Genomic DNA, 22216 nt, shown 5'->3' with positions numbered 1-22216 from the left:
AAATCATAGTCAATGATTCAATGCACAGTAGTCAAAGATTCAAGCACACACGTGAAGCAATTATTATTGGCTTTAATTTGTTCATTGGAATCCGAGTTTTCAATTTAGGCCACCCATAATTGTAGACTCAAGTTTATCTTTGACTTTTACCAACATTTGGTCTTCTCGCCAATGCCAAAATTATTGCCAACTGAATGCTGCTGTCCTGCCAAATGTTTTATTTATTTATATCATAAAAAATCTTTGATACATACACAAGCATGCTGCATGTACTGGCTGGCAACTGTCAGACAATCACTTTGCAATGTTTTGAAAATCGGATCGGTCCGGTCGATTCGATCGATTGAATCGTGAATCGATCATGACATCAGTCCGATTCAATACCATAATTGATTTTGTCAGGAAATCGATCAAAAATTGATCGAATCGTAAAAATTGCTATTGAACCGGTTTTCAACCTTCCTTTTTTTTTTTTTTTTTTTTTGTAAAATGCAGCTATCAAGATTTGAACTCAAGACTTTTGTAATAGAAGACTAATATATTAATCGTTACACCATCACATTTTATTAGTTTTTTTTATAACTTATTTATATAAATCAAACACTTATATTTTTTTTTCCCATTTTTCTTACAAAATCTCATCCTCTCATGGTTCTTTCTTTTTAATTTTCAACTCTCTCTCTCTCTCTATCCTCTTTTTTTTTGTCACTCCCTTTTTAATCAAACCTCTTTATTTTTAATTTATTGATGTTTTCTTCCATTTTTTTATTTGGTTTTTATCCATTAAATTGAAAAAAGTTAAAAAAAATTATTTTTTAACCCAAATTATTTAATGCTACAACCACTCACTTTTATCTCATTTTTTGTTTCTTATCAAGTTTACATTTCTATTTTCGATTTTCTTGACTTCCTTCGAACTCCAAACTTTCTTTTTTAAATTGCAATCTCTAAAACGTAAATTAAAATTTAAGTTCACAATATCTAAATTTTCATAGACGTGAATTTTGTATAATTTCAAAATATTGTGATATTTTTGGATTGGATTTAGACATAATTGAAATCGAGACGAAATTTATTTGTTTTAATTTATAATTTAAAAAATTTATTTTTAAAAAATTCAAGTTATTAAAAAATAGTAAACCTTTCATCATATAAAGTATTAAATTAATCCATTACATGTCTTATTTTGTACATATATATATTTATATAAATCATTTTTAAAAAAATTCATTGAACCGAGATTGAACCGGTCCGGCCGATTGAATCTCGACCCTTTCACTTCACCGATTTAATTTACGGTCCGGTTTTTAAAACATTTTGCGCAGCCATACAAGTCCACACTAGAAACTATTCTTCCACCTAGTTTCGTTAACAAGATTACCAGCGAATTTCGCCGATTCATGACCACCTGTGTTGACTTCTTGCTTCGCCAAAGGTCCTCCTCGCTCCCATGGTTTAATTTGTTGGCCTGCCAAATGCTTGATCGAGTCTGTTTAAACCTTTGCTGGTTTGCCGCCCGTCTCCTTTCTTTTCTTCTGGTTCTTGGAGATCGAGTTAGCACTTATTTTGCAGTAAAGTTTGGACGACTTGGTCCTCCCAAAAAAGTTTGGCCGACTAAGAACTCTAGGCTGCCTGTAATCAAGCAACAAGGGAGGCGACAAAACAACCTCTAGTTCTAGGCTGCCTGTACTACTCTTTCCCTGAGTTCACCGGCAGCAATCGATACAATAATATTTCTGATTGATCAGTAGACCATCATAAGTTGGTCTACTTACTAGAGCATGGAATGAGACAGAGATATACGAAAACAATAAACCAGTTTTACACGGAGCATATTTCCACGCAAACGTCCAAGATATTAGTTTTCAATTTTCGGCTGGTACCATATGCATTACAGCATTAGTCTGTCTTTTCCTAAACGAGTCAAGCCCATCATATGATATAGTGTTGAACACAGAGTTGTGAATGAATCTGAATCTTACCTTAAAGCTGAATATCCTTAATTTATACTGCTCGAAACCAACCGGCGTTGACTTATTGATTTCACTCTCAGTGCTACATAACCCCTCGTATCGCCCACAATTCTGTTCCAACATTTTGGGTCGTTTATTCACACACACACACATTCTATCCGCAGAACAGATCCCACATAAATCACACGCATAGAAGGTGGAAAATGGGAACTGCTGTCCTAGATTCCCCCAAGCTATCTCCAGAACATGGAGAAAAAGGCGGTGCAGCAACAGTCGGCCCCAAAGAGCTTGATGCTGGTGCCCTTTTCGTCCTGAAATCCCGAGGTTAGACACTACTAATTAGCAACTACTCCTACTACTTTCTTCACATCTATCTGGTGGGATTGTATTACCCATCTGGCGGCCTACAACTCTTCCAACTGCTCGATCCCAACTTTTGCTTACATCGTTTAAAACTGAAACGAAATGAAATACTTGGTGGTTTTTTTGTTTGCGGTGCTTGATTTCATGATGGACAGGGACATGGTTGCACTGTGGATACCATCTAACAACAGCAATAGTTGCGCCGGCACTATTGAGCTTGCCCTTTGCATTTGCCTTGTTGGGATGGGCGGGCGGAGTTTTGAGCCTCGCCCTCGCCGGGCTGGTGACCTTCTACTCCTACAACCTTCTATCCTTAGTACTTGAGCACCATGCGGCGCTTGGAAAGCGCCAGCTTCGTTTCAGGGACATGGCTCATGATGTTTTAGGTATGTAATTCTACTCATCAAAAGGTGTGAAAATGTCCAGCTTTCTACGAAAAGATATCCAAAATGTGAAGGATCATATAATAGTCTCGAATTTAGACCAGCCGAAAAATTTTCGCCTTTCATTGTGGTTGGATTACGTGTCCCATTACATTTTTCTGGGAGAAAAATAGAAAAATCTTCCATTATTATGCTGAAATATTTTTTTTAGTGGAAGGTCAAATTTTTGTCATTCTAATTTCTTTGGTGAAAAATCACAACGGATCTTCTGTCTCACATCCTGTGTCACTCTCTGTCCCACTTTTTATTATATTGTTATTTCTCCTTCATAAACATCATGTTTTAGTTCTTTTTATTTCCTTAAAATCCAATAACTATTAATTCAGTAATAAAGAAATACAACAGCTTCAAAAAAGCAATATGTAATAGAAAAATAAAAAATACAGCAGAAAATTCATAAAAAATCTCATTTTTTTTATGCATTTTGATTTTTTGAGTTTGTTAAATTTTGTGTATTACTGAATTAATAGTTATTGGATCTTAAGGAAACAAAAAAGAATTAAAACATGATGTTTATGAAGGAGAGATAGCAATATAATAAAAAGTGAAACAGAGAGTGGCACAGGGTGTGGGACAGAAGATCCGTTGCGGTGGAAAATGGTATGTTTTTCAGCTTGAGAAGCTCTCGACGTCGGTGGAAAAATTGCAATTTTTCTTTTTTGTATTTTGATTATAGATTTTCTTAATGATCAAAAAATTAAAATCTATATAACCACTCAAAGAATAACTTTTGTTAGTTTTAATTATTATCCATAATCAGATTTCATAAAATCTAAAATAAACGAGAACAAAGCCAATGTTAGAAAGTTCAAACTTTCATCAGGTTCGCTTTTGATGCGAGTGTGAAAGATGCTCTCTCTAGTCTCTACAACTGCAACAAGCTACAGCAAGTGGAATTCAAATAAAGTCAAAAGCAGACAACAATAACAGTCAGTATCAAATAACAATAATTAAGCAAGTGAAGTTCAGACAAGGCCGAAAGAAAACAATAAGCGCCGGGCAGCCATATTAGACAGTTCAAACTTTAATTACGTAGGCTTACTTTGAAATTGATGAATTTGATGTATACAGGGCCGGGATGGGGTCGGTATTTCGTTGGCCCACTTCAATTGGGCATTTGTTATGGGGCTGTCATTGCATGTACACTTCTGGGTGGACAGAGCTTAAAGGTAAGAAAACTATTTAATATACTGTTAAAAAAAAAAAAAATTTTCTAACTGCATGAAGGAAAAGAAACTCCAATTGAACTAATGCTACAAAATAGTACTGTAGTACCTTACTACACGGCCAATCAGTCAATATATATATTGACGGACCTAAATTTTTATTATGTCATATTATTCGCTTTGAATTTGACTGCTAAATCTTACAGATTAATGTATATATTGTCAGTGCTTAAATGATTTATTCTTATGCTTAATTACTTGATTTGAAGAGGTACATTTAACCACAATTAATCAATTGAAAAAAAATTAGAAATATGAAGATTTATCTAATTTAGGCCACATATGGTTATACTTGTACCGTTTCATCTCGTTTAAATCTAGAAAAGTTAGACGCGAAGCTTCAAACCCTCTTTTTGCCTGGTGTTGTTTTGCAGTATATTTACTTGGTGGCCAGACCAAACGGGACCATGGAACTGTACCATTTCGTTGTTATTTTCGGAGGCTTAACATTGGTAATGGCCCAAATGCCATCATTTCATTCATTGAGGCATATCAATCTCATCTCCTTGCTTCTTTGTCTTGCTTACTGCGCTTGCACCACTGCAGGAGCCATATATGTAGGTAGGTAATTATTCAAGAATCACAGCCATGGTGTTTATTTTCTTTTCTTTCATTTGCCCTTTTCCCCCAAACATCATCAACTTTCTGGCATTTCCAAGTGCAGGATACTCTAAAAATGCTCCTTCAAGGGACTACTCAATCACTGGAGTTGGTATGAATAGAGTCTTTGGTGCCTTCAACGCTTTTTCAATTATTGCCACAACATATGGCAATGGAATTATACCTGAAATTCAGGCAAGTTTTTACTCATAACAATTGTTTCTTCTTCATGCTGACCAAGTTAGTGCAGTGGAGTATTAAATATCCCTCAAATGCTAGCTTGTGATTTTTTATTCCTTATTCTTTTTTTTTTTGCAGGCCACTATAGCCCCTCCAGTGACGGGGAAAATGTTTAAAGGGTTGTTGGTTTGCTATGCAGTTGTGATTTCCACATTCTTCAGTGTTGCAATTTCTGGATACTGGGCATTTGGAAATCAGTCTCGACAATCTGTTCTCTCAAATTTCATGGTCAATAACCATCCTTTACTGCCTAAGGGGTTTCTTCTGATGACCAATGTCTTCACCTTAGTGCAAGTATCAGCAGTTGTCTTGGTAAGACGCATTCATGTTATATCATGTCACATTACATACCAAATTCATGACTACTTTATTCACCAAAATGGCGAAGATAGCGCTGGAACTCCAAGTAAACCTTGTTGATATGTTTAGCCAATTAACCTTGATGACATTATGTGATTCTAGGTTTACATGCAACCAACAAATGTTGTTATAGAGCGAGCATTTGCAGATCCTAAGAAAGACCAATTCTCGATCAGGAATGTTGTTCCCCGTCTGATATTCCGGTCATTATCCATCGTCCTAGCAACAACCTTGGCCGCAATGCTACCTTTCTTTGGAGACATTATGGCATTGTTTGGGGCCTTCGGTTGCATTCCTTTGGATTTCATTTTGCCAATGGTTTTCTATAACCTCACGTTCAAACCCTCAAGGAAGGGCTTGGTCTACTGGGGAAACACAATTATTGCAGTTTTATCCACAGTTTTGGCCTTGGTTGGGGCAGTTGCATCGGTGAGGCAGATAATTTTGGATGCCAAGACTTACCGTTTGTTTGCTAACATGTAATACTAATACTAACACAGCCATATTTGTAGCAAACGCTGAGGTAATGTTTAGAAATTGATACGAAAGTGATGGAATACTTTATATGAATACTTCACTTGTTAATATTTAAACAAGTGATTTGTCTTTTTACACTCAGTTTGATTGTGGTCAGGTGATAGTAACATCTTTAGTTCGACTTTTAAACTCTGTCTTTTCCCCCTCTCTCATTGTAAAGTCTGGAGTATCTCTTTCTACAAAATAAATAAATAAATAAGTAATGATATGACAAAAAAAATTAAAAAATGTAGTAGAATAGGACTTGTTAGTGTCGTGGATACTTGAAAAGGTATAGAAGGCTTTGAATGCGTTACTCTAGTCGTGATCATTGGTATTCTAGAAATTACTAAAGGTCGATGACATTTACTTACCCTTTGAATTATGAGAATATCGCTGAACATCCTTCGTGATTGTCAAGCAACAAAAAATACAAATATATATATATATATATATATATATATATATATATATATATATATATATATATATATATATATATATATATATAGGGTCAAAATTCAAAAGCTCTAGATCGATAGAGAAACTATTTGAAATAATTATTTTGCATTTTTTGTAATATGATACATGTAAAATAAAAAAATCGCTTGAAAATTATAATTGTGAGGTAAGCAAAACAATTATTTGGGGAAAAGTTGCTACCAAACACACGCCTAGGATACAAAAGACTACGTGGTAAGACTTGATGTAGAACAATGCAAAACGACAAATTTGCATTCTAATATTATTCAATAGATTATTTTGTGTTGATTTTTAGCCCGCTCAGTATTTGACTTGTTGCATCAAAAAGCGTTCAATGGGAAATCATCGACTGTGAGCCTATCCCCTCCCCTTTCCCTCTATCCAACATCGACTGTGGGTGATGTATGTGTGTAGAAGTTAAGTTTTTCAGTGTAATTCGAAAATTAGCATGCCTTTTGGATTGGATTGTGGATTTGGCTTAAGTTCTGGGTGTGTGTTGTTTACGGTTGTTGGTAGATAAGAAAAATCATGGAGTGATAAAAGCCATTGATGAGCCTTTGACAATAGTCTTGGTGTTTCCCCTCCCCCTTTCCCTTTATCCCATATCGATTGTGAGTGATGTGTGTGTGTAGAACTTAAGTTCCTCAGTGTAATCCGAAAGTCAACATGCCTTTTGAATTGGATTGTAAATTTGGCTTAGGTTCTGTGTGTGTGTTGTTTACGGTTGTTGGTGGGAAATCATATGCCCATGTTGCTGATGAGTTTCAACCTGCCCTGAATCAGAAGGGTCATACGATGCCCGTGGTCCATGTGGTCCGGATTTACGATTTCCCCGTGGTGACAAAATATTTATTTTTTTGGAAATAAAAAGAAAAGTATATTAATAGACAGTTGAAAATTGTTCAATGCGATTTGATTATTTGATTTACAAGACTGCTCTAATGGATGCACTATAAAAATCATATTTTGATTTTGAAACTAATCATCATACTATATAGTTAATTAATGATAGCTCCATCAAAACAGCTGGTCAATATCTCGATGCTGAATCATGTTATGATGTAATATTCACAATGGCAAATCGGTTATGATAAACTTTTCTTCACTTTTTTTTTTTTTTAAGAATAACCTTTTCTTCAGTTTGATTTACAATAATTTAGCAAAAAACTATTATATGTAAAATAGAAGAAATGAGGGAGCAGGAGAAAAAAATACTTTTCAAAGTGTTACATTTTGAGAAATGCTATTTTAAATATTTAAATACATACTCACAAAAGTTTATGATTTCCTTTTTTCTTCTATTTTGGGGAAAAGGATACCTTTTTTTTTTAAATGAACACGTCTCCAATACCTGTACATTTTACAAATGGCAATGGCCTGGTTATCATGTGCTTTAGATCTTACAAAATTTGATTATGGAAAGCAATCATAGAAAATAATCAGAATCACCAAAAACTATTATATTTTTCGGTATCCTCCAATTATCAAAACTATGACATAAGTAGGGGTGTAAATGAGTCTAATTAAATCGAATATCTTAGTGTTCAAGTTTATTTGATTGTTTTAATAAATTTCAAATTTTGTTCAACTTTGACTTGTTTAGTTGCAAAATCGAGTTTGAACAAAATTTTTTTTTTTATCAAATTTGAAAGTTATCGAACATAAAATATTGTTCAAATTTGATTTGAATAGTCAGAGAATCAAGCTCAAACGAAGTCTTACCAGGCGAAGGTCAATACGAGTTTCGATTAGGTTTATTCATCTTTTAGCTCTAGGTATAAGTACTCTCTTTTAGTACTTTCATCATTGAAGAACCTTCTGATTATAATGATACCGGCCGACTGCTAATTACTTTTACTTTTCTAGGTGGAGTTTGGACTACCTGCTGTGCTGCAGGCTCTGTTTCTTTGTTTCTACGACTCCAAAAGAAGCACAAGGGTTACTTCTCAACCTCGAGTGGGGTTATTTTGTTCGTTTCCTACGGTTGTTTGCACCTTTATTCGGAGTTTGCATGAATATATTAGGGTAAGGTAATTGTCCGATTTGGACAACCTTATAATTAAGAAATTAATTTCTTACGAGATTTATCTTGGTGTGAATTGTTTGTATTTTGCTTTTGAATTATCCCCATGAACTTCAAGCTATCAAATTAAAAATGGGAAAAGGGAAAAAAAAAAAAAGAAAAAGGATAAAACGTTTGATACGATCCAGATCTATTTTGTATTTAGACGTGGTATCTTTTGGATATGAACCAAAGATTTCTAGGTTGTGCTTAACAACTTGAGAGTTCCAAAACGAGGTTTATGAACGAAGAGTGTTGTCATGTAGCTCCTTTCTTTCTTTGTTCTGTATAACTTTTCCCCTAATATATAGGGCTAATTCAAGGTTATGAATTGCAAATCGCCCTTTTTTTTTGTATATATATTTTTACAAAGGCTGAGTGGATTTGTACAGAATAGAGATTTCAAAAAGGCTGAATGACCTCTCAATTAAAATAACCAAGGCTAAGTAATTAACAATTGAAATTGCAATTGAATAGGGTTCCCATTTTCAATTTTTGATTAAGAGTGTACAGAGTTTTTTCCCGTCTCTTTTTAAGTAGGTACTTTTTGTGGATAAATTTCTTAATTTCTAATGCATAGTTCTTTACACATTTTTTTAACACATTTTTACCTCACATATATCACATCGTTACATTACAGTTTTTGTAGTTTTATACAAAAACTCTGCAAAGCTCAAAAAAATTGCAATCCAAAGAAGATAAAAATTTTAAATTTGCCTAAAATAGAAAAGAATTGAAATTATTAGCAACTTGTGATTTTAATTGTTTAACTACTTAGCACTAGTGAGTTGATAAAACTTGCAACACACTCCTTTCATTTGTAAGTTTGCTCCATTTGTTGAGAACAATTCTATCAAAAGAAGATTAGAAACTAGTAACGCTCTTATAAAAATTTCAAGTACGCATACTCCCCCACACACACGAAGAAAAGGAACAAAAAAAAGAAACTAATGAATGTACCTTAGAAGTAAACACCGTACGCCCAAACAAATGTATTCAACAAATTAACTAAGAGGTTGAAAGTGGTGGTTAAACTACTACTTATCATCGTACTGTGTCAAGTAGTTTTATCGACTCTTTTTGGAGAGTTATCATTAAAAAAGATCACTGGGATTAAAGTTGGGCAGGGAACTCGTGATAAGATAACTTGATAAGCCTCCAATAAACTTATAGTATCATATTAATATGCTTCTGACTTGCCAACAATTAATGGTACAATTACTCGTGCCATTTGAGCCAGTAATTTTATTTATTTATTTATTTTTTACTGGGAGGTATTACAGCCTTTCGGCCCCAGATACACAATGAGGTAGTACATGGGAATTGATCAGGGGTTGTGCTGCTGGTATTCGAGCCAGTGGTTACTGTCGCGCCCAATTGTGTTAATATATAAAGGAATAACATAAACCCCATACTGTGACTCTGATACTAATGGCTGTTCTTAAAGTTCTCTGGGAAAGCTAATAGACCAGGGAATGAAGTAAAAGGTGGCAAATTTGACTAATAATGCCAAACCTAAGAATCGAGATTTTGTTGGTCCATGAAAGCCCCCCGCCCCCTCCTCCCTTTTTTCATTTAGCCTTCCGCTGCACCATGAACATTAGGTTCTATTTAAGCCTATCATGGAAGCATTATTGTTTAAAAGAAAGAACCAACTAAGCTAAAGCTTTTCATGTTTGATTTGATCCTTCCACTGATTATGCTATACATCTTGACCCTGCTTTCTAACCTGCAAGATTTTGATAAAACTGCTAGCTAGCTATCACCATCTGGCATGGAGTAACTCCGAAGCAAAAATCAAAGGTTTCCCAAACCGAAGCAAGAATTGCCTTTGCACATTCGTGTTGTTCTCGCGAAGCAACACTCAATCAAAAAGCACGTGCATTAGATATCGCACTTCTTTATATTCCATGCTGCAGCCCCAGTGCTGCACTGCTCCGGTGTCCGCTCAACTGACTTTGCAGTAGTGCGATACTACTGCTGCTGCCTCTGCTTAATCTTCCGGCGGACTATTATTGGCTATTTACAAAATAAGATCAAGAAATGGAGAGCCTTTCATCCGGGGCTGTGATTCCACCTGAGGCCTTCCAGGGTGGCCCGGGTGATGTTATCGGCCTTCTTGGACGTCTATGGCAGCAGGCGAAAGCAGCATTGTTGGTGCCATTTTTGAAAATGATGGTCTTTTTGTGCCTGACAATGTCGATACTGTTATTCGTGGAAAGAGTTTATATGGGAATCGTCGTAGTTTTGATAAAGATATTCAGGTGGAAACCTGAGAAGAAGCACAAATGGGAGCCAATGAAGGAAGATTTGGAGATGGGAAATTTAGGTTACCCCATGGTTTTAGTGCAAATTCCAATGTGCAATGAAAAAGAGGTACGTACTGCTCTTTTTTTCTTATCATAGTAGTAGTAACTTCGTGAATGCTATATATATCAGCAATTTTGATGCCTTATTTATTTATCAGACGTGTTTATTACTCATAATGCTCATATCCTCGAGTGCTGCAACATTTGTTTTACGTTTAGGTGTATCAGCTGTCAATTGGTGCTGCTTGCGGCTTATCATGGCCGACTGATCGAATCATAATTCAAGTTCTTGATGATTCAACGGATCCTGCTATCAAGGTTCAACACCTTGCAAAACCAACTTTTATCAATCAAATAATTTCTCTGAATATATGAGGACGTAAAAAATGTAGCTTTCCGGGGTAGCTAAAACAAAAAGATGTCAAAGTGGAACTTCCGAGGTTCACTCTGCTTCCTTGATTATGCGAGAGATAGATCATAGAAATGTTAAATGTGTTCGTTCCTCTTTTCAAATAGTAGCTGCAGAATTCCACTTTCACACTCTGAAATTCCAAAAAGTCCACCGGAAAAACTTTTTTTCATGCATCGCCAATCGAATACCTGAAAAATGGTTTTCTAACTTAATCACCTCACTAATAAAGGTATACAACTTTTTCTTTTTGTTTGTTCTTTTTAGAAAAAAAAAACTACTAATTGACTTTACCCTTCTTTGTTTTGCCATTTAAAGATGCTCACTTCGATCATTTAGATATTACTTTTGCTATTTTTTAGCTCGATCAGCATCCTGGTTTTTTTGTGTTTTATATTCGATTCATGCCACAGGTCCCCAAAGTACTACCAATTTTGAAAACCCATCAGCTTTGCATAGCATTTAATCATCAAAAAATACGCTTCGGAAACTTTGAGGTTCTTTTTTTTTTTTTTTGGCAAAAATTAGGGTAGACCCAGTTTCCGTAGACCCAATAGCTCAGAATTTAGCACACTATCTTACCAACCTACAAAGACTTGAATATGTGGCAAAATTTGATCCGCTAGGTCTAGTAGACCAGGTCTACCCAAATTCTTATTCCTTTTTTTTTCTGCTGCAAAGTGCAAATTGAGATGGACTTGGGTTAATTGAAAATTACAGGCCTTAAAGGAGCAGGAGTGCAAGAGATGGGCAAGCAAAGGCATAAACATAAAGTATGAGATTAGAGAGAACCGCAACGGCTATAAAGCTGGTGCTCTTAGGGAAGGAATGAAGCATAGCTATGTGAAGCTATGTGACTATGTCGCCATCTTTGATGCTGATTTTCAACCTGAGCATAATTTCTTGCGTCGTACCGTTCCTTTTCTCGTGCATAATCCTGAGTTAGCTCTGGTTCAAACCCGCTGGAAATTCGGTAACTTCCTTTGGTTCTGCAGATTACACTCACTTGCCCTTCAATTTAAGCTGTAGATTGAAGTTTCCTATACTGTAACTATAAATTTCTGGCTTTAATTGCAGTGAATTCTGATGAATGCTTGATGACAAGAATGCAAGAGATGTCTCTTAATTACCATTTCATTGTGGAGCAAGAAGTTGGATCCCGCACTTACGCTTTTTTTGGTTTTAATGGTAGGACCTTTTCTCGACTTCTAGCTCTAACATTAATGTGTCAAACTATTTTACAATCTCGAACATTTGATCGTCATGTAGGAACCGCTGGCGTATGGCGAATTTCAGCACTTAATGAAGCTGGAGGGTGGAAGGACAGAACAACTGTGGAGGATATGGACCTGGCTATCCGAGCCAGCCTCAAAGGCTGGAAATTTGTGTATGTTGGTGAAGTCGAGGTACAGTTAAAAAAAAAAAAAAAAAAAATGGACCGTATGTTTGAAGTGTAAACTGCAACAGACTAATTTGGCTCGTCCATTATGTAAAGATCAAAACCCAAATTCCCTTTGCCTTTTAGGGCGCCTGATATTCTGCTTGTGCGGTTCCCAATCAGGTGAAGAATGAATTGCCAAGTACTTTCAAAGCATACCGGCACCAGCAACATCGATGGTCCTGCGGTCCTGCTAATCTGTTCAGGAAAATGGCTATGGAAATAGTTAGATGCAAGGTTAAGGCAACTGTTTTTATCTTCATTTAGGGGTGAGAATGATGATTAAAAATCAACGCCGCTCTTGACAATTCATGTTCCGTTAATGCAGAAAGTCTCTCCATGGAAGAAGTTTTATCTAATATACAGTTTCTTCCTTGTTCGGAAGATAGTAGCACATATGGTCACGTTCATCTTCTACTGCGTTGTCCTGCCTGCAACTATTGTGATTCCCGAAGTACAAGTTCCGGTTTGGGGAGCTGTTTATATTCCGTCTGTAATTACCCTTCTGAATGCAGTTGGGACACCAAGGTCTCTCCCTCTTTCTTTATTCTACCTGCATGCCTAAAGAATCTTACTAATTCTTTAATTAATAATGCCATATACGGTAACATGTTTTTGCTGCGTCATGCTCTGCAGATCATTCCACCTAGTAATTTTCTGGATCCTCTTTGAAAACGTAATGTCTCTGCACCGAACCAAGGCCACATTCATAGGTCTACTTGAGGCAGGGAGAGTTAACGAGTGGATTGTCACGGAAAAATTGGGACATGTCCTACAGACGAAGTTGGGCTCTAAGGTTCCCAAGAAACCTCGTTTCAGGATGGGAGACAGGTACAAGTACATACAACCCTTCAGTTCATCGCACAAAACTATACTCTAGGCAACAATACAAAAGCAAAAAAAAGATCATGTATAACTTTCATGTACTGTCAGCAGCAAGAAGAATTGAAAAATAGTCTACCATTCGCACGAATTGTTTAGCGATATGCAACGTGGCTTTCTATTCAAAATACGACATGGATTCAAGTTTTATATTGTGGTTGAATTTGCAGATTACATCTTTTGGAGCTCTTTGTTGGGTTTTACCTATTCTTTTGTGGGTGTTATGATGTGGCTTTTGGAAAGAGCCACTTCTTTATATACCTTTTCCTTCAATCAACGGCATTTTTCACAGCAGGATTCGGGTACGTTGGCACCTTTGTCCCTAGTTCTTACTAAAAAAACTCTTGCAGCCTGGAAAGAATCTTTTGGATTGTCCAAAGGACACATCTGTACCATTTTATTTTGCAGCCTCTGAAGTCAAATAATAGAGTGGCTGCTTAGTTCTTTTTTGGTTGTCAACGAGCATTTCCAGAGAATACTTTATCCGCACTTTCCCATGCAACTTGCTAATAGACCTGGATTATAAAATCACAATCGCCATTACTTATTCACTTTGGCCGTCTAAAGAAATGTACTGCAATTGAACGCTAACTTGGTATGGTACCCTCTCCGTCTCTCTTGCTCCTCATTCTTGAAACAGAAGGAAGAGGAAACATGTTAATAGGGAAAATTGAGAAGCTGCTACCATAGGCGTTTACTTATTATAATTTCAATGAAGCATATTGTTTCAGCAAAATCGTGGAAAGTGCCACTTGCCTTTATGATTTTTGGTTCGAAACCGCACTGGTTATATGTGATAAATTGTATCATCAAATTTTAACTTCAGGGAAGCAAGTAGGGAAGTGACATTTGCGCTCCTTGGAGGTACATTATTCGTTTATGGAGTGAATTAAAATGCCAGAAGCTAAAATAGAAGTGCGAATAATATCGATTCCCAGCAAATGGCACCCAGAAAGTACATTTTTTCACTGATTGCAGATTTGCGCTTGCCTCGAGGTCCATTCAGACGAGTAAAAGCGCTCATATAGATAGCATCTTAAGGTTTTTAAAATGAAGGAAAAGAAAGATTCCAAGGTTTTTAAATAGGATAAGCAGCACGTCAGAAGCGAAAGAGAATATGCCCCCACCTAATTTGGGAATATTTCACCACTTAAAGAGGTCATTCTAATCTTTCGATATTCAGACTGTTCAATCACAATGATTTAAGAAAGGTAGGCAGCATGGAAGTGCTCACTCGCCCACGAAGGCCCCAAAAACCAAAGTAAATACTAATTAAGTAGTAACACAAAACGTGAGGGACCAAATGTAACTCCCCCCCATTGCACTGGTGACATGCCCTGAGTTTCCAGTTTCTAGGATACTGATTTACAAATGGCAATTGGGATCAGTTCGCAACTCAAGAGATTTTGAAGTCAAGTTTAAGATCTTCACCCCAAGAGATTAGCGTTACTGCTTGCACTCAGATGATGCATGGATACCCTACATTTTCCATTCGAGCAATTTTATACCGTGTGCTAATAACTACTGGGAAAAAAAATATCAATCAGAAGCTAAACAAAGCAAAAACGGTTCTATAAGGTTAATGACAAAACCAACCCTCTGATCTCAACTTAAGATTATCTCATCGCTGGCATGCTGCCAGTTATTTAGTGGTTTAAAACAGCAAGTAACGAAATACACTCTCTCGTTTACCAGTCAAAGAGTAACATGCCAGCTAGTACGAATGATCAGTTGGTTTAGCATATTAAAACAGATGGTAACTTCAAAATTCCCACATGTTTAAGTAGATCGCATTCCCTGCTTGCTCAGACAGTTGCACTCGGAAATTGTTAACGTTTGCTCAATAACAATTGAAACTAAGAGAAAACAAATAGACTACAGAATCTACAAAATTGAAAATAATTCTAATGCTTGAATAAAGTCATTTCAGCATGGGCTTGAAGAGATGGGTAGGAGATGGATAGAAGCATCTTTTCCTTGTATCCCGAAAGGAATTTTTGGAACACTTGCGGGAAATATATTCTTTATTCTTGATAAATATGTGAAAGACTTTATTGTATGTTTTATGTCAAGCTTCTAGGCTGCTTCTACTCTCTGATATCCCTCCTTCTACTTTCTGGTAACCTTCAGAGACAACATCCACTATGTCATAATGTCCATATCCATGAAATAGAATGTTAATTGGACTCTCTTCATCTTTCTTATACTCTTCACCATACTTTGCTATATTTATTAAATTACCAGAGCTTCTATCAATCATAAACACAGAAATTGGCGCCCTGTGATGATAAAGAGAGAGTAAAATTTCAATAATCCACAAGAAATTTGAGTATTTAAAAACCTATCATGCTACAATATCAACAAAGCATATATGCCCTATGTTGCAAGAAAAGATATCCATAAATCTTTCACATGAAATGGTCCTTGCACTATACTGAACTCAAAAATATAGACAATCTTGGCGTAGGTGAACAGTCACTTAGTCAAATATAAGCTTTCCTTTTGCCATAATTCCTAAATAGGTATTTAGAAAAGAAAACAACTAGCCACACAGTCTTTAATAATCACCAACCAACTTTACGAGTTTACCTACTCCTACTAGTTCTAAATTTGTTGCTCTTAATGCTCAAATGTTACAAACACCCTACCAACCACCAAAGACCAAAGACCAAAGACCAAAGTTGGATACGGAGAATAAGGGAACCAAAGCAAACGGTAAAACAGTATGAGCAAAAATTAAGACTATGAAAAGAGATAAAGTGAAAAAGCACTCACTTGAGAACATGAGAAGCCATTAGCAATTCTGGTTCCCCGCCCCATACATAAGGTTTTTCAATTCTTTCCACATATGCATCAAAATCTCCTTCAATAAACCTTAAGAACAGAACCAAAATATATCATACAAGCATAGCATCCAAACTCTCCATACATAACTAAATAATAATTAAAAAACTTAAGAACACTCACCATTCTGCATCTTTTCGCCTCTTTAACAACTCCTCAACAACCTACGGCCCGGAAAAAAAAATTCAGCAAATTGTTCAAAAGCAAAGGCAAATTCAGCCAAAAAAAAAAAGAAACATAAAGAAATGAAGCTGTTAGATTATACTAGAGCTCTTAATTCATCAGCGAGTTCCCTTTGGCGGTTTTCATCAGGAACACTCTCCCCTTTTCTCAACCATGCCACGTGAGCTATTGCTCTAAACAGACATCTCCCATCTGCTGGCACCCCTGTCTCCATGCAATCATTCCATCACAATCATTGCATTACAACAAAAAACGGATTTCTATTCTTCCAATGATAGAGTAGTAATAAGGTTGGTGATCATAGCTCGGAATTCAAAATCTGGATTGCATATAATCGAAAATTAATCCATTACAATCATTCCATCACAGCAACAACAAACAACAGTGATGGAATAATGCTAGATTTGTCATCAGAGTTCGAAATATGGATTGCATATAATCGAAAATTAATCTGATCAAACTCCATATAACTAGAAATCAGCTTCTCCAACTAAAATACGTGTAACTCTAAAAGTGATAAGAGTAGTAATAGAATACGTAATCTGGATTGCATATAATGGAAAATTAATCTCAAATTAATATCATCTATTCAAACTTCATCAAACTTTATATAACTAAAAATTAGCCGCTCCAACTAAAATACCTGTAACTCTAAAGTTGGCACACTTTCCATTTTCTACAACGGTCATTGCTGCTGCTTCATGTCTGAATTCATCCGTTTCCCCATCGACGAACTCAGATGAATCCGCTAACAGCGGCAATGGGGGCGCGGCTAAGCAAGCGCAAACTCCAAACAATAACCACGCAGAATCACGATTGTGAAGCCAGCGCGCCGGCCTGGCATCCCAAGCCACATTCCACGAGCCTTAACCTTTATTCATCAATTCATCGTGGTGGTGGACGAGCACATTCCTCTTGGTTCGGTGGAGATCCAAATCCCCGTCACCGGCGGGAAGGATTGCATGCCATATAGACGCAGCGCCACCCTGAGCGGAGGTGTCGACGAGACGACAACTACTGGAGTGGTGTCTCCTTTGATCGGCGTTGGCAACCACTACGGATTTCAAAAGAGGGCTGCCAATGAGCCGATTGTGAACAAGAGCCGCTGCCGAGCTGTGGGCATGTGACAAGAATAAGGCAGTGAATAGCCAAGATTTAGGGCGAGCACATAGTGCACTGAGCATCACCGGAATATTATTCGATACGATTTCCCTACTAGCCTGCTTTATTTGTGGTAAGATGTACTCCGGACGACGGCTAGACGAACCAACGCACCCATCGGCAATGGGGACAAGATACTGAAGAAATGGTTACTATTGCGTATGAGCTGTGTTGGGTTTTATCGGAGGCGGGGGGCTGGGCTTGGGGGGTTTGGTGACGGCGCCTTAGAGGAGCGGAAAAGTAAAAGAGGAGTGCATCTTGTTGTCCGTGGTGCTGGGGGCCACAATGGAAAAGGGCAGCAGCTGCTGGTGGCTCCGCTGAGGTGTGAGCCTCTGAGGTATCTGCGCACGCTATAATCGGCTTCCAGAGTCTCCGCTTTTTTTATTTTTATTTTTTTTCAATTGCAGGATTTGAGCCTTTTGAAGGTGGTTTGCGTCAAATGACCGGCTTGGCCTTTAGTTAAGGCTTCTGGTCGGATGCTGCCTCCGTGTTTGCCAAAGTATAAACTTAGTGAATTTTTAAAACCCTAAACTAATGATTTTAGAGCTTGATTTTATGTATGTATGAATGTAAATTTTAAAATTACAGTATCTATGATATTACTATAACTTACAAGTAATTTTTCGTATGTTTCAATGTTTTTCATATTAGACGATTTTTTAAGTGATCCTATAGAATTATAAAAAGAGTGAATTTATTGGAATTTGTTTAGTTAACCAAATTTAAAATTGTTAACTAACATCAACATGTTTGGATAGGTATTTATTTGTTAATAAAAATTAGAGGTTCTCTAAATTGTTTTTTTCCAATCACATTTTCATCTCACAAACATTACATTAATGTGTTATAATATATATATAAAAAAGTTTTTTCAAAATATTCTTAAATCCAAACTCATTGTTAGAGCTTCGAATTCACACCCCAAAAAAAAGGAAGCAAGTTTTAGAACATTTATTGGGCTGCGAATTAAGTCAAACTTTAAAAATTGGGATTGGAAATGAAATCAATTTTCCATGTCCTTGAAGTGAAGGGTAAATTTGGTCATGTCATGAGAGGATGGTGTAACAATAATGTTATGATAAAATAAGGAAAATATTATTTGTACTCAATTTTTTATTAATTACACTCTTATCATTTATTTTATCATACATTCTAATAAATAAAAATTATAATAATGAAAGTGCAATTGACAAAAAATGGGAATACACAAATAATTTTTTAAAAAAAAATACTTAAGGTGGCCGTAACCTCACGTGCACGTTGAGAAAATTGGTGAGTCACGTGCCCCGTCCGACTAACAGGCAGCATCGATTGGCAGCTTTGATAGGCTGGCAATGTCGGTGTACGGTAGATTTTCTCGCGGTGACCGGTGGGATGAACCCAATAAAAGTCTTTTTTATATTTTACAAAAAAGGAAAAAAAAAAACCTAATATCCCCTTTGGTAGCAATAATGGCTACACCATGCAGAGCTTTTGTCTATACCATCTAATTTTGGTAGATCGGATTTTTCATTTTCATTTGGTATATATGTATTTTGTGGGGCTTTAATTTGGTATCCCATTTTCTTAGCTGATGAAATAGTTATTAGTACTAGTAATATGCAATCACTTAATTGCTTTTCTTGCACTTCTTATTATTTAATTATATCACAAACAGTTGAAAAATATTTTCCCTGATATTTTGCTTTCAACTTAATTGTAGTAGTTAGAAGGAGAGAAATTAAGTTGAGATTGCCTTCCTCTTTGCTCTTGAATTTCTACACATGAAACCTCCTCCACTCCTTTTTTTTTTTTTTTTTTTTTCTTATTCTTTCCGAAGTGATTGAACTTTGAAGACCAACAAATATTTGACAATACGTTTTCTGTCCTTTTTTGATTCGGTAGGAGTGTCATTCAGTACAGCTACTTTTTGTCCAAATTTATACATATTAAAAAGATTGGACCTTGACAATGTGACATCCTAAAATGCCCTACAAGAAATTGGGAAAAAAAAACAAAACAAAACAGCTTGTCAAACGTAAATTGGATTGCTCCTCCAAAATTGCGGACAAAAAATGGTTGTCGATCCGACTCTCATTTGTGATTTGATTAATAATATTATTATAATCATTGTCGCCGCCTAGTGTCTGCATCTGATTGGCTTATTATTGTCTTCTTATTGTTCAAAAAATTTTGGAAAGAAATGTTATACTCCCTCCATTCCAATTTGATAGTTTTGTTTCTTTTTTCACACAGTTTTAAAAAAAATAATTAATTTTATTGGAAAAGTAAATTTAGATTGATATTTTCCTAAAATACCCTCATATTAAATATGGTACAACTTTATGGGAACTTGAATTGATGATAAAAAAAGAATCAACTCTCATTAAATAAGGTAGGTTTACAGTAACAACTACTTACATTGAATAAGGGTATTTTAGAAAAATTAAAATACAACTACATTCTTCAATTGAAAAGTGGACTACAATTTGGGACAGATGAAAAAAAAATACAGGACTATCAAAGAGGGACGGAGGGAGTATTATATATATATATAATGACATAAGGAGTAATTACCTCACACGTGCATAATACAAATTCTTCTGCGAAAAATCACAATTCAACGAAACGGACATGATATACATGCATGGAAAATCTTAACTACTTTCCACAGAGAAACAAAATTCTTCTTCTTTTATTTGTGGTTGCCGTTTCATCAAGGTCAAAAATCTTTATATGAAGTAGGGTTCATGCCCTAAAAAAAAAATTTTCCCTTCGTACTTCTATTTTCCTAGAGACTAATTGCGCAGTTTTGTAATCATACAAGGAATAATTTGACTAATTATAGTGGCATAGTAATCACACACACACACAAAAATAAGGTCCATAATGCTTAATTATCTTACTATATATAACCTACTAATGAATCAAGTAGACGCATTATTATACATCCTTTAAACTTTAGATTTTACTGTAAGGTTAAAGATTTGAACTCCTAACTGTATGCAGTGAAATCTACGATTCTGCTTCACGCGATGCGATGGGGGGGGTGGCTACTGGCCAATTCGCCAAGTTGGCCGAATATTCAGAACGCAAGCAAATGGCATATTTTGCCGGGTCCGGGGAATAAGAGGTGGAAATTCCAAAACAGAAAGGTACGTGTCCGTCTCCACCTTCACCTACGTAGAGCTAACGTTCACGGCATCGAATGCTGGCTGTTTTACGTGGAAAATTCTGGACAGCAAAATCCACGAAGACGAGTCTGTGTTGTGGAAGGTCGGAGAAATTCCCAAAAAGTAGGAGTATTATATAGTAAGTATATATTAGCCTAGTCGATGTAGATGTTGACAAGAAAAACTTCCCAATTAAATTGATGAGCAACGGCTGATATCACGCCTTTGATTTGTATCTATTATTATTGCTTTTCACAGCTTCCACGAGCCAAGGATTCTTCAATTTTTTTTTTTCCAGATGAACCGCTACTTTACAGCTCCCCACCCACAATTTGCATTATTGTAATTTGGATGCTTATTCTGTTGATTGGCTTGATTCTCTCTTATCTGATTGGTTGGTTGTTCTTGTATCAGGCGAATCAGGCCCAGGCCTACATTTCTTGTTTGTTTTTTTTTTTAACCTCCTAAGGTGGACTTTCACCCATAACTTAAGTTGTTTACAGCAGCCTTGGTGAATTCGTTCAAAAGTCCAACTAACATGAAATCGGTAAAAGACTGGATTGGCCTTTGCATGGTTTGGATTAGCCCACGTAATGGGTTTAAGTGAGGGTTGGCCATGAAACTTTACAGAAGGAGTACGGGCCCTAAGGGTAATTCCCCTTAAACTTCAGCCCTTAACAACTTCTAAACTTTAAAATTTAACCTATTATCCTTGTATATACCGAGGGACCGGTACCCCAAAAGTAGAGGTGGCAATGAGTCCCAAAATCCAGTCGGATCCCATACCCAAACTTAATTTGAGCGGGATCAATATGTAAAATATGGGACTGGACCTAATCGGGGGAAATATATCCATCTAAAATATGGATCTAATTAGGACTTAGTTGGAACTTAGAATGGTCTTTCTTTCCCCCTAAAACCTAATTAATTAGGTTGAGTTGCCTACAAGTTGAAAGCCACCAAATTCTCCAAAACAGTCGACAATAGTGTGTGCGTCTAGTAGCACTAGTGCACTGTTGTTTGTGTGTGTATTTGATGGTGGAATTAAAGACAAAAGTACTGCTATTGTACTTGTGAGTGTGTGGGAGTTTGGGTTAATTTGCTTCCTCATGTTAAAACTAGACTAGAAAACTGGTCGTTTATTGATATAAAGTACTGATTAGCTCACATCTATGTACTTTTATTTGTATGAGAGTTGGTCTTTTATGAATTTGATATCTAGTAAATTTTGTTTGGTTTGAAGAATTGTCATATGTATATGTATGTATATATATAAAGAGAAGTGTAAAACTTTTACAAGTTTAAACAAACTGACTCAATGATATTAGAGAAAAAAGCAATATTGAGGCATTTGATTAAGGAAAAAAAAAAGAGTTTAAAAAAATAAAATAGAATTTATTGAATATTTTGGTGTAATTAAAATGGGTCTAACCCGTATTTTGCAATCACAATTAAGTCCCGCCGCCCATTTGCCATCTCTACCTTAAGGGACTATATAGCATTTTTGTGGGACAAAGATCATCATTTATGTACATGCTTTGAAAAATCAAAGCCAATATAAAAAGTTTCCTC

General features: G+C 36.1%; 3 protein-coding genes across 4 annotated transcripts; 2 read left to right on the top strand and 1 right to left on the bottom strand.

Annotated features, from left to right (window-relative positions):
* Nucleotides 1-1977: 1977 nt before the first annotated feature.
* On the top strand, nucleotides 1978-5823 carry LOC113725717 (GABA transporter 1). Its single transcript, XM_027249039.2, has 7 exons — nucleotides 1978-2297; nucleotides 2492-2722; nucleotides 3851-3948; nucleotides 4380-4566; nucleotides 4670-4800; nucleotides 4924-5157; nucleotides 5308-5823. Exons 1-7 carry the CDS (start codon nucleotides 2177-2179, stop codon nucleotides 5686-5688), a joined length of 1383 nt encoding a protein of 460 aa, XP_027104840.1. The 5' UTR covers nucleotides 1978-2176; the 3' UTR covers nucleotides 5689-5823.
* A 4227-nt stretch (nucleotides 5824-10050) lies between these two features.
* On the top strand, nucleotides 10051-13855 carry LOC113725715 (glucomannan 4-beta-mannosyltransferase 9-like). Its single transcript, XM_027249037.2, has 9 exons — nucleotides 10051-10642; nucleotides 10795-10893; nucleotides 11705-11957; nucleotides 12062-12172; nucleotides 12254-12390; nucleotides 12546-12659; nucleotides 12751-12950; nucleotides 13059-13253; nucleotides 13475-13855. Exons 1-9 carry the CDS (start codon nucleotides 10310-10312, stop codon nucleotides 13638-13640), a joined length of 1608 nt encoding a protein of 535 aa, XP_027104838.2. The 5' UTR covers nucleotides 10051-10309; the 3' UTR covers nucleotides 13641-13855.
* A 1206-nt stretch (nucleotides 13856-15061) lies between these two features.
* LOC113725716 (OVARIAN TUMOR DOMAIN-containing deubiquitinating enzyme 4-like) lies at nucleotides 15062-17908 on the bottom strand. Of its 2 annotated transcripts, XM_027249038.2 has the most exons (5): nucleotides 16975-17903; nucleotides 16414-16535; nucleotides 16272-16312; nucleotides 16080-16178; nucleotides 15062-15583 (listed from the first exon to the last, which is right to left on the bottom strand). In XM_027249038.2, exons 1-5 carry the CDS (start codon nucleotides 17018-17020, stop codon nucleotides 15373-15375), a joined length of 519 nt encoding a protein of 172 aa, XP_027104839.1. In that variant the 5' UTR covers nucleotides 17021-17903; the 3' UTR covers nucleotides 15062-15372. The 2 variants fall into 2 exon arrangements, with proteins under 2 accessions (XP_027104839.1, XP_071930230.1); XM_072074129.1 differs by lacking the exon at nucleotides 16414-16535 and having other exon boundaries at nucleotides 16975-17908.
* Nucleotides 17909-22216: the final 4308 nt, after the last annotated feature.

Source organism: Coffea arabica, chromosome 2c (genome assembly GCF_036785885.1).
Source record: "Coffea arabica cultivar ET-39 chromosome 2c, Coffea Arabica ET-39 HiFi, whole genome shotgun sequence".
In the NCBI taxonomy this organism is placed as follows: domain Eukaryota; kingdom Viridiplantae; phylum Streptophyta; class Magnoliopsida; order Gentianales; family Rubiaceae; genus Coffea; species Coffea arabica.
The sequence above is the reverse complement of the archived record's forward strand: the minus strand, read 5'-3'. Positions and strand labels throughout refer to the sequence as shown.

Bases quoted from the DNA above. Each gene is read 5' to 3' on its own strand.
- LOC113725717 (XM_027249039.2), top strand. From the start codon at position 2,177: ATGGGAACTGCTGTCCTAGATTCCCCCAAGCTATCTCCAGAACATGGA. The intron at 2,298-2,491 runs GTTAGACACTAC...CATGATGGACAG, and splicing joins TTTCGTCCTGAAATCCCGAG to GGACATGGTTGCACTGTGGA. The intron at 3,949-4,379 runs GTAAGAAAACTA...GTTGTTTTGCAG, and splicing joins TGGGTGGACAGAGCTTAAAG to TATATTTACTTGGTGGCCAG.
- LOC113725715 (XM_027249037.2), top strand. From the start codon at position 10,310: ATGGAGAGCCTTTCATCCGGGGCTGTGATTCCACCTGAGGCCTTCCAG. The intron at 11,958-12,061 runs GTAACTTCCTTT...CTTTAATTGCAG, and splicing joins TCAAACCCGCTGGAAATTCG to TGAATTCTGATGAATGCTTG. The intron at 13,254-13,474 runs GTACAAGTACAT...TTGAATTTGCAG, and splicing joins CGTTTCAGGATGGGAGACAG to ATTACATCTTTTGGAGCTCT.
- LOC113725716 (XM_027249038.2), bottom strand. From the start codon at position 17,020: ATGACCGTTGTAGAAAATGGAAAGTGTGCCAACTTTAGAGTTACAG. The intron at 16,313-16,413 runs GTATAATCTAAC...TCCGGGCCGTAG, and splicing joins CTGATGAATTAAGAGCTCTA to GTTGTTGAGGAGTTGTTAAA. The intron at 15,584-16,079 runs GTGAGTGCTTTT...TTATCATCACAG, and splicing joins ATGGCTTCTCATGTTCTCAA to GGCGCCAATTTCTGTGTTTA.